This window comes from Epinephelus moara, chromosome 10 (genome assembly GCF_006386435.1).
Source record: "Epinephelus moara isolate mb chromosome 10, YSFRI_EMoa_1.0, whole genome shotgun sequence".
Lineage (NCBI taxonomy): Eukaryota > Metazoa > Chordata > Actinopteri > Perciformes > Serranidae > Epinephelus > Epinephelus moara.
Genome location: NC_065515.1, coordinates 34,295,437 through 34,307,117, shown reverse-complemented (window position 1 = coordinate 34,307,117; position 11,681 = coordinate 34,295,437). Strand labels below are relative to the sequence as shown.

At 41.9% G+C, this 11,681-nt stretch overlaps 1 protein-coding gene across 1 annotated transcript; it reads right to left on the bottom strand.

The window, feature by feature from the left end:
- Positions 1–3,097: 3,097 nt before the first annotated feature.
- Positions 3,098–6,089, bottom strand: LOC126397138 (Krueppel-like factor 2). The gene is made up of 3 exons (XM_050055684.1): positions 5,652–6,089; positions 4,305–5,301; positions 3,098–4,202 (listed from the first exon to the last, which is right to left on the bottom strand). The coding sequence occupies exons 1-3, from the start codon at positions 5,721–5,723 to the stop codon at positions 4,027–4,029; spliced, it is 1,245 nt and encodes a 414-aa protein (XP_049911641.1). The 5' UTR covers positions 5,724–6,089; the 3' UTR covers positions 3,098–4,026.
- Positions 6,090–11,681: the final 5,592 nt, after the last annotated feature.

Here is an 11,681-nt window from a genome sequence, read left to right as displayed (position 1 = left end):
TATATATATATATATATGTGTATATGTATATATGTATATGTATATGTATATGTATATATATATATATATATATATATATATATAGCCTAAACTATGCAGCTATTATAGTAAAAAATACGGGCGCATGTGTGTAAATTAACAGTCCCTCTATTCCAAAAGTCGTAAGGAAAGCAAGGGAAGAACACTTAATAAAGCCCTGGAGGGCGAACCCGGTTAAAGAGTACCTGCCCGGACGGGACACTCTAAACCTAAAGCGAGCGCGCCTGCAAGGAGGCAGGAATCATTTCATTGGTCAACAGTAAACCTGGAGTTGGGAGATTTTGACAGGGTTGTTACACAAAAAAATTAGAGCGCAGGGCAGAAATCTGAGAGCAGAAATTCCAGGAGCTCACAGAAGCAGTTTGAGCGCGAGGAGAAGAGCTGCAGCTGGAGCAGGAAATCTGTGCAAACAACATTGTATCTGAGTGCGAGCACACAATTTGAGCAGAAACAGAATAGATCTAAGCGCAAGCAGAGGCTATTTGAGTGCAAGGGCAGGGTTTTGAGGGACAATATTACAAAATCTGGATGTGAAATCAATAAATAATGCTCTCAAATTGATATATCACTCTCTTGAATAAAGATAGGAAAAAAGCTCCATAGCCTACCATATGCCCCGATGCAGCCTCCATCTATATCCAACCTCTCTAATTATGTCAGTGTAATATTTGTATTTATAGGCAGCTGCCACAGCGCTCCGGCAGACGCTCTGTCCCAACTGGGAAGCATCTATGTGATGCTGCAGACATCATAGTCACCAATTAACCTAACCTGCATGTGTTTGGACTGTGGGAAGAAGCTGGAGTACCCTCAGAAAACTCATGCTGACACGAGGAGAACATGCAAACTCCATGCAGAAGGGCTCCCCCACCCTGGGTTCAAACCGGAACCCTCTTGCTGTGAGGTGACAATGCTAACCAACATGCCAAACAGCGGATAAGGACAAAGTCCCCCCCAAAAAACCCTGTAACAGACAAAAAAATGGTAGAATCCCCAGGAAGAGCAACTGAGGAGGGATTCCTCATCTAGAAGGGACAGACGTGCAATAGATGTGTTTTTCAACCTGGACCCTGTTTTCCCAGATGTTTGTGTCTAAGTGACTAATGGGAACAGTTTGGAGAAAGTTTGTGAAACTGGTCAGGTATTGAGTGAGAGGGCAGCACTTGGCAGCAGTGAAACTGACTGGTAATATAAGGTAATGTAATCACTTTGTGCACCCTCAATGTATGTCCACTAAAAGTGCTTGTTTTTGCTGTGGACAGGCTCAGATTATTATTGTAAGTGTATAACAACATTATGAAAAGAATCACTACAGAGACAGACCTTTGTGTTGAAGAGTAAGATCATTTTTGTTTGACCGGAAAAGCCCCTAAAATGCTATCGCCAAACCCACCAGACTCCATTTAGATAATCAGTAATTAAAGCGTGTGTAGAGCCAGCAGATCACACATCTAACTACATGAATAAAGGATTTAATTCAACCAAACCAGAGTTGGTGAGTTTTTGTAGACTTTGAATGAAGTGTGTCTTAGGATAATAAAATTGTTTATTTCAATGGAGTCAGGTGGGTTTGGCAATGGCAATTTTGATGCTGTTTCTGGTTAAACACAAAGAACCCCACTCTTAAACAAAAATGTCTATCTCTGTCGTGATTCTTTTCATTATGTTGTCAGACACATAGAACCGAACCTGTCAGTGGCAAAAACAAACACATTTAGTGGACATAAATTGATGATGCTCAATTGTGGTCGTAAGTGGTTACATTGCAGCCTGTTTCGCTACTGCCAGCTGCAGCAGTCTCATTCAGTACTGGACCAGTTTCAAAAACTGTCGTTGCAATTAGTCACTTGGACACAAAAACATGAGAAAATGGGGTCCAAGTTGAAAAATACCAAAGTTGCCCTTTAAAGTATCTGAAGTTTACTGTAGTTAGGTATCAAAGTAATGTAAAAGTATTGAAAGTAAAACTACAACTAAATGGTGGTAATAAAAAAGCAAGCAGTCAAAATTCTGAGGATTATGAAGTTAATTTTGTTTTAACATCAACACTACCTTAAAAACTGAGCATACATTACTGTTGAAGAAAAACGAGGTCTTCTTCACAACTTCTGTCAATTTCCTTCATTCATCTGTCGGTACCTTCCTCTCTTCCTTCCCTATTTTGCAGTAAGTAATTAAGATGCTTAGCGGAAATGTATTGGAGTAAAAGTAAACATCAGGGATACTTAATTTGCTTTGCCCAGGGGCCACATGTGCAAAATGCCAGGAGGCCGGGGGCCAGTAAATAGCAAACTTGAATAGGCCTAATTAATATTCAAATAATTAGACTGAACCTCTGTCTGGGAATCTGAGGGATCTTCCCCTAGCACTTTTTTTTGTAAACAGGCTCTATTTAGATGCTTTAAATGCACTCCAGCAGTGTGAATTAATCAGTGTGAATTAATCTAATTTTATTGTGAATTAGGAAATGGTCAGCGGGCCACCCAGCACCCTATCACAGGCCCGATTTGGCCCATGGGCCGCAAGTTGGGTATCACTGGTATACATTTAATTTAGGAAATGTATAGTTGAGGAAAAGTGAGTAAGAAAGTGCTATTACTTTGTTACATTACATTACTGTTAACACCATTTACTTATATGTTAGACTGATACTTTTACATTTAATATTATAAAATCACTTTTGATACTTCAGTACAGTAAATATACTTTAAGACTTTTACTAAAGAAATACTCTTATAGGTGACTTATATTTTTACCAAGGTCATTTCCTGGAGAGAAATCTGCTTATCCAGTTTTTTTTCTCAAAAGAAAGGAAATTTAGAGATTTGAGACAAAAAACCAAAAGACATTATTTTGACTCCTCTTTTGAACTGTGTGGTGAATTCTCTTTTCAGATTTGTTTTGGGGGGTCCAGACCTCCAGGTGGGGAACCAGTGTTTCAGGGGGTCACAGGCCAAATCTGTGCTTTTAAAGCATGAACTTGTGTGTCTATGTGTGTATTCATCACACCAAACCATGTTTCATATAATCTTTTACAATCACACTCAGGACTCACAAATCATGTTCATTTAGTTTAATATGTACATTAAAATAAACTATTTACATTATCATATAAAAAAACAATTTACAAGGTAGTACATTTCTTCAAGACACCAACAGAAAAGTCTTTTTGCTAAAGACTGTGTAGCCCTTTGTCAATCAGGTGACAGGATGAGATGGCATGCACTTCTGTGAGACCTCCTATTGAAAAACCTGGACTTCAAATGCTACAAGACAAGACAACAGACAGACTCACAGACACAACATCCTATTCAAGTCTTGAGGGAGGACAGAATGGAAGGCAGTTTTAGAACAAAACATTGTCTTTAAAGCTTATTTCCCATAACAATATAACCCACAGAATAAAACTCTGATTGTCCTCTAGCCAGTGGAGAATATGGCACTCGTAAGATGTGTAATATTGTGTTATAAAAGGCACTAATGGTGAAAATACAAAATAATCTTCAAAGGATTGTCTGCTTCCAGTTGCTTTAGTGGCATGTGCCTGACATGTTGAGTGGAATGTTCTTTTATTTGTTGTCTATATTAACGGCATTTCATACAAAAAGTAGTACCAGCTACATAGTTTGTAAAAAATTGTTTTGGTCGGAACAGAATTGATCTGTTTCTGGCTGTGTGTCCTCCTTGTCCTGTGATTTGTTTCTCACAAAAATAACATTTAAATAAGTCTTTTCACAAAATATCATGTGAGGGCATCTAATCTTGATGCTCCTCTTGCCCCCTGGAAAAAACACAGTAATAATCCTATAATATGCCTATAGGTATTACAGTGTGGTCAAAGTGGCCTTGTCATACTGTATGGCAGTTTATGCTGTCGTATAGTTAATAGTCTATATATCTCCACAGCATCCGACAGCGGATCATAGGATTACTATAGTTCTTTGATGTGGTGCATGGAAGTCCGTGTCTGCGACATTTGGTCTTTCCTCACATGTGTCTTTTCATGTGCAGGGCGAGATGATCTGACCGGGAGAAGGCCCGTTCACAGAGGTGACACTGGAACGGCCGGTGTCCGGTGTGCTTCCGGAAGTGACGTGTGAGCTCATCCGAACGAGCGAACTTCCAGCCGCAGCCTTCCCAGCTGCAGTGGTATGGTTTCTCTCCTGTAAACATAAAAAAAGCCGTGAGTGACGTCACACGTTTAAGCCAGGTAATGACGGGGTGGATTAATGAAGCGTCCAACACAGTCAACATGCAGCTCTTACCTGTGTGTGTCCTGAGATGAGCCTTCAGGTGGGAGCTCTTGGTATAGGTCTTTGCGCAGCCAGTGAAAGTGCACGTGTGTGTCGCAGTCCGTTTCCTCGGCCAGGACCGGCGGCCCCTCTTTGGCTTGGTGTCCATCATTTCCAGCGGTGAGGACGGCGGGGTGAGCAGGACCCGTTGACCGGCCGCCGGCTGCTGCTGCATGCCCATGGCTGCGTCCTCCCCGAACATACCGGGGAACTGGTGATGGAGCGCCCCGGGGAAAGGGAGCTGCATCCCCGTGTGCGGGTGAGGGAATCCCCCAGGCGCGCAGCGGTGGAAGGTCTGCTGCGGAAATGTCAGAGAGGTGGAATTACACATCTGGGGCTGGTGGCACTCGGAACTCATCATGTTGTCCGGGCTGAGAGGCGGCGTCATGCTGCCCACTGCGGCCTGCGGGGAGTTGGCCAGCCGCGGCTGCTGCTCGTATGACATCATGCAGGAGACGTTCCCCTCGTGCTTGACTTTGGCGCAGCTCTGAGGCACCAGACCCATGACGGGTCCGTACGTGTCCATGGAGGTGGGCTCTACTTTAACGTTCGGATGCTCGGGGAATAAATCCTGAGTGGTCTGGAAAGGCGCAGAGCTGATCAGGAATCTGCCCTGGATGCTGCTGTTCCCGGGGAGGAAGCTGGTATCCACGTCGGAGCGAAGGAGCTCCGCCATCAGGCTGTTGTAGGGCGGCGGAGGGCTGTTCATGTCCGGGACAGAGGAATAATTGGCCGGCTGCTGGGGCATCCCGGTGTGGTGCTGCTGCTGCGGGTGATACAAGGACACCCCGGACTCCTGGAGCCGATATGACTCTGTGCCAGTCCCAGCGGCTGGCGCACTGTCGGACACGGTGGTGTTAGCGAGAATAAATTCAAGATCCAAGAACTTATCGAGGTCCTCTTCGTCTTTTCTGCCGAGGTAGCTGCTATTCATGTTAAGCGCGACGCCGGTCATGTCGCCCTTCCACCTCTGGAGCGAGGATGAAAGAGCAGAATTAGTAAAATTCACAACAATTTTTTTCCCCTACAGCACTTTCAGATAAGTCATTGGAACAATTCCGCTCGATAAAATAGCTCGAAAACTTAAAAAAGCTCACTACGAGAGACTACCAAAACATAGTATAAAACATTATTTGCACTGCCTAGACTTAGCAAAATTACAAAGTTTTAAAAATGTTTCAAGGACCAGCAAACAGCGTGTATGTGTTGTGATATGACAAACTAACACCAGCAAAACAAGGGCATTAAGTTAAGTCAAAACATCGCACTCACTCTGTCTGTTCTCTTAACAAGTGTAAGTAAATAAACAGCGTAACTTACATCTTCCCAACATTTCTCCTTTTGGTTGGCAAATGTAGAGATTGATGGTAAAATCGTCCCACTCAGGGCCATTTCCAAAAAAGCAGAAAAACTTCCTGAAATATTAAGAAAACAAACGTTCTCCGTTTTAAAGGGAGTACACCGAGTCTCCAGAAAAAAACTACGGAGCGCGTTGCTTCTTCTGTGGTCCGGTGAGTTGTTGCTCTTCACTCATGTGTAGCTGTACGCGTTGAAGGAGAAGCTTTACTTATAAGTATTGTTCGCAGCACAAATCAGACCAGTGCGACGCTGGGGGAAGGAAGCGCGTCCAGGATGGGGACGCTGCGCACCGGCCAGCCCCCTAAATTTAGCCTCGGTATAAAAGTCCGAGTTTTTCCTGCTTGTCAGAGACAGAGAGGCGGTGACAGCGTCAGAGGACTGATGCGGAATGTTCTCTTTGCTCCGCTGCAGGCAGCTACTTAACCTTCTCAGGGAAGGGAGAACACGCCCCTCCAACAACTGGCAGCGCTGAGAGAGAGAGAGAGGGAGAGGAAGAGAGAGAGACCGCCTCTAGCCCTGCACTACTAAAAGGCTAAAGAGCAATTAACACGTTGTTGACAAAGGGGCAACGAAACCGATACCCAAAGGGCACACAGGCTGTCCACAAAGAGGAATAGGGGAATAGTGATGCTACAGGTGCCGTGCATATTACGCATTTGAATATGATACGCTTTTAAACACACAAAGACTGGGGTACTTTTCCCGACAATAATCGTGTTCTGTATCAGTTTGTGTCATATTTACTTGTTTACTTTGTAGCTGGGCATATGACAACAACAAAAAAATCTTGTTGGCGAAACTTCTGTCTGTCTTCTCTGCCAGAGCACGAGCAGGCAGAGAGAGCCTATGTGTAGGCCTGCTTGTGATCATGACTGACTGGATCAGTGTATTCCCCAAAACTCCAACTCCTCGGTTTCTTCCTGGCTGTCATGACCGGAACAGCACGGGGGATATATTTTGCTGCAGGCTTCAGCCACTAGGCACAGGCTACACCACGGCTTTTCTCCCTCTAGTTCATAACGCTCCCTGAAGCATCATGAGAGTGATAATGAGGCGGCTCTCTATTATCTCCTCCTCCACCCATCATTCATTAATATGTAACCATCAAGCGTGGCAGTATGGAACTGGTAAAGAGAAGGTTTCTGGCTCCAATCTCAAAATGAATGGCTCTCCTTTCTCAATAGCTGCTCATGCCATGCTCATGACCAGAGTTGGGTAAGGGTTACTTTAAAAGTACTTTACTGCGTTATTTATTTATTTATTTTTTAAAAAAGGTTACTTTTTAAAAAGTAAGTACTTTTAAAGTAGCCTACTTCCAACGTTACTCCCTGAGAAAAGTAACTCAAGTACTTTTAAAGTACTTTTGAGTATTCTACATTTCCTATTGGGCAATGGACCACAGGGCACTTAGCCTACATTTTTTTGTCTCCAAAATTAAAGTTATGGACCACTTGCCCTTCACTGAGATCCAATTCTCCCATCACAGCCGTCACTTTGACCAGTGGAAACACAGTGCAATCTGCTGCCGTAGACAACTGTATGACAACAACACCCCAGCCTTTTTAATATTTCCTCTAGGGATGTTACCACACAGAGTAAAAGGGGAAAATGATAGTGTGAAACAGCAGAGGCACTTTGTCAACCCAATGAGTACTGTCATTAGCATCAAGCTAGCAAACAATGTTACATCCTCATGGTCGGACATAAAGTAATAACATTAACAAATAGCGGCGGGGCTTTTACTCACCACAACTGCAGAGGCTAGCAGCTTCATTTGAAATAGACTACATTATAGACGGTCTGTTATTTATTAATCCCTCTGTGTTTTTATGTATTTACTTTTTATCTGCTCCCGTTGTCTTTATAAAGTTAACATATCGCGCCACCATTTCAAAGTCAACACTTCCTGAATTTCTTTCAAATTAAAAGCCCCTTATAACCTCAGCTGAGAGAATCCCTCCATTTTCTAAATAGGCTTTTATTGTGAAACATTTGTAGGATCTTGGTTGTGGAGGATACAGTAGCTTGAATGTTTGCATACGGTTCTTCAAATGTAGCTCCTGCCATCTGCTGATGCTTTTAGATAACCACAACAACAGTTCAGCTGACACATGAACAGACACAGTGACTCAAATAATAGTGAAAGTAATAAAAATAGGACAAGAATAACCCGATGACGTCACACACGCCGTGAAAGACGACCGGGGATAATTGGTGAGTACCATCGTGTAGTGTGTCATGCCTGTCGGCCAAGTCACGACACGAGTTTATGACTCTACAATCGTGTAATGTGACATAGTGACTTTCAGAACAGGCAGAAAAGTCGTGTAGTGTGAACCAGGCATAATGCAAGTCCTGAGTCTGACCTGTCTGTCAGCGAGTCCTCCTCCACCTTTTTTTTTAGACTCCACCGTAGATAATGGCAGCATTTCTTCTCCCCGTAGCTAACTTAGCCACAAGCTTCATGGCTTCTTTTGGACTGATAGGTTTAACGTTATCTCCGTTATTAGAACCAAAAGACAGTCGTTGCTGTTTCGGACCTGAAGGACCAGCGTTCTAAAAGTAACGGAAGTAACTGATGGCTTGTTTGAAAATGTACTCAAGTATTTGATTACTCAAACAGCAAACTAACACGTTAGGTTACTCGTTACTGCAAAAAGTAATCAAAGTACTCTAACGCGTTACTTTGGTAAAACGTGTTAAAACGTGTTATACCCAACTCTGCTCATGACCAATAAAGGGACACAAATATCAGTGTTGTTTAAACAGATGCTCAGCAAATTGGCTTTCTTACTTCCTTGTGATTTTATAATTACGAAGTAGCTACACTGTAAACCCATCAACTTAATTTACAGTAACATAAAAGTTTTGAGTTCACCAGACACAAAATACATGTATCACATGACCCTTGTCTGACAGGAATTTTATGTCAGTTTAACATAACTTTTGTTGTTTGAGCATTTAATTCCATGTCATGTGAACATTAATACACTGAGTATGTACTACAACATTTTTTTCAATTTAATTGAAATATATAAATGTATTATCACCAGCTTAGATTTGCCAAGTGCAAGTATAAAGCCCCGTTTCCATCAAACACTTTTGGAATGATATCTTTGGAACCAAAAGTAACCCTTTAGACATGGCACCTAGACCCAAGTGTGTCCACGCAAACAGTATCCTTAAATGTGGACAGGGTTATTGTCACTCACTGCTCCATCCAGCACTCACTGTATTTCCTCATTACCAGTGACTCAGATGGAAGTTTGCACCTCATTTATCGTCCACAGACACACAAACATTTTCAGAGCAAAATAACACAGGCTGCAATGAGAGTTTCTCTCCATGGGAGATTTAAAAATAGCAGCTTTACCCCTTCTAAGGCAAGCGCAAGTGCTCAAAGATAGTGTTGTTTATTGGCCTGAAAATAATTAGGCAAAATCGACTTTATACATTTTAGTAATATTAACTTAAAACTAACATAAAAAATTATGTCAAGCTCAGAAGGGATGAATTTTTTGTCAAGTGAACATAAAGTTTTTTATGTCATTTTGACAACCTGGGGCATTTGTGTAGTGGAGTTTACAGTTTAGGTTGGCTGTCTCTATGTGTCAGCCCTGCGATAGTCTGGCGACCTGTGCAGGGTGTACCCTGCCTCTAGCCCAATGTCAGCCCAATGTAATGTAATTGCATCAGCAGCAGAATATACTTGCATCAAAAGAAAAAAGATCTAATTTTCCAATGTGCTCACGCATGTAGCTAATTTACACTGGTGATGCTGGGGACATGTCCCTGCTACTTATTGAAATGGTTGATTTGCTCTCATCATTTTTAAAAGCATAATTTGTTAAAAATGTTCTGAAAAACATATTTTTTTAATAATAATAATAATAATAATAATACTACTAATAACCAGTGTTGGGTAAGGATTACTTTAAAAGTAATCAAAGTACGTTACTGCGTTACTTTTTAAAAAAGTAACCAGTTACTTTACTGCGTTACTCCCTGAGTAAAGTAACTCAATTACTTTAAAAGTACNTACAACAACATGTCGGCTGGCACATGAACAGACACAGTGACTCAAATAATAGTGAAAGTAATAAAAATAGGACAAGAATAACCCGATGACATCACACACGCCGTGAAAGACGACCGGGGATAATTGGTGAGTACCAGCGTGAAGCGTGTACCAGGTATAATGCAAGTCCTGAGTCTGAAATATGTCTGTCAGCGAGTCCTACTCGACCTATTTAGACTCCACCGTACGACCACGTAGCGAGCCACAAGCTCCGTGGCTTCTTTTGGACTGATAGGTTTAACGTTATCTCCGTTATTAGAACCAAACGACAGCCATTGCTGTTTTGGAGCTGAAGGACCAGCGTTCTAAAAGTAACGTAAGTAACTGATGTCTTGTTTGAAAATGTACTTAAGTATATGATTACTCAAACAGCAAACTAACACGTTAGGTTACTCGTTACTGCATAAAGTAATCAAAGTACTCTAACACGTTACTTTGTAACGCGTTATACGCAACTCTGCTAATAACTAGTCCATCCATACCCATTGAGTGCACAGTTGCCCACGTAGAGTTTCACATGGTGTGTGTTTGGGATACAGGTCATAGGAAATTGCAGATTAAATAGTCAACTGAACCCATTAAGAAGAGCCATGTATTCAGACAGAGTTTTTGAAAAACGTGGGACAGACAGAATGACTGACTGACAGAATGACATACTGACAGTTTCCATGATTATGTACAGCATACCATACCATGACTTAGTCATACCAAAAATTAGAAAAAAACAAACAAACATTCGGCCACAGGGGGAGCCACAGCGATCTGACGCATTTTAGCCATTTTTAAGCATTTTTCTGCTGTTATAGCGCCACCCAGTTGCCAATTAGAGTTAAATTTCTCCAGTCACCTTGAGGCGTCCTGTTCTACATATCTACCAAGTTTAGTAAAAATAGATATGCCGGTTAGGCCTAGATAAGAAATTAGCTCTCCAGCGCCCCCATTTTGTTTGATCGGGTAAATAATGGAGGGGTCCCCTCAGATTATGTGTGGTCATATGCTTACAAAGTTGCGTGGTGATCGGTGAAACCCTTGAGATGTTATACACCTGTATGTATTGAGCCATGCCCTCTGCAATATTCATTGCCTTATAGAAGCTCAGTTTTAGTAAGTTTTCCAACTTTTGCCAAGAGGGAACTTTAGATATTGGTCCCTAGATTATGTTCACCGAGTTTCATACAGATTGGTCAAACTTCGTAGGAAGACATAGATTTTAAATGTTTTTAAAAAAAATTCAAAATGGCGGAAAATCTATATCACCGGAAGTTATGGGTTCCTGAGGCAAATTTGTTCGTCACGAAGAGAGGCATCTCTGTGCAAAGTTTCATGTCTCACTGACATACGGGGCATGAGATATGCCCATTCAAAGTTTGGAATTTCAATCGGTTGCTATAGCGCCCCCCTTTGGCCAATTTATGTAATACTGCTTCATTCGCATCCTCCCATTAACTTCTACCACTGTGCCAAATTTCACATGGATTGACCAAGTCAGTGAGGAGAAAAACATGGAACAGACACACAGACAGACACACACACACACGCCCACAGACAGAGTTTTCTTCATTATATAGTAAGATAGTATATGTATGTGACAGTAATAATCATATGTGTATAATAATGGTAGAAGTATGACTAATAATAACAGCAGTAGTAGTAGTAGTAGTTAAAGGGAAATTTCGGTTTATTTCAACCCGTCTCCTATCGTCCTAAATTTGTTTCAAGTCACTGGTGACATAGAAATAATAGTTAGCATGTTAGCCATTAGCCCAGTGTTGCCAACTTAGCGACTTTGTCGCTATATTTAGCGACTTTTCAGACCCCTCTAGCGACTCTTTTTCAAAAAAGCGACTAGCGACAAATCTAGCGACTTTTTCTGATGTTATTGAAGACTTCTGGAGACTCTGTTGTGAGAGCAC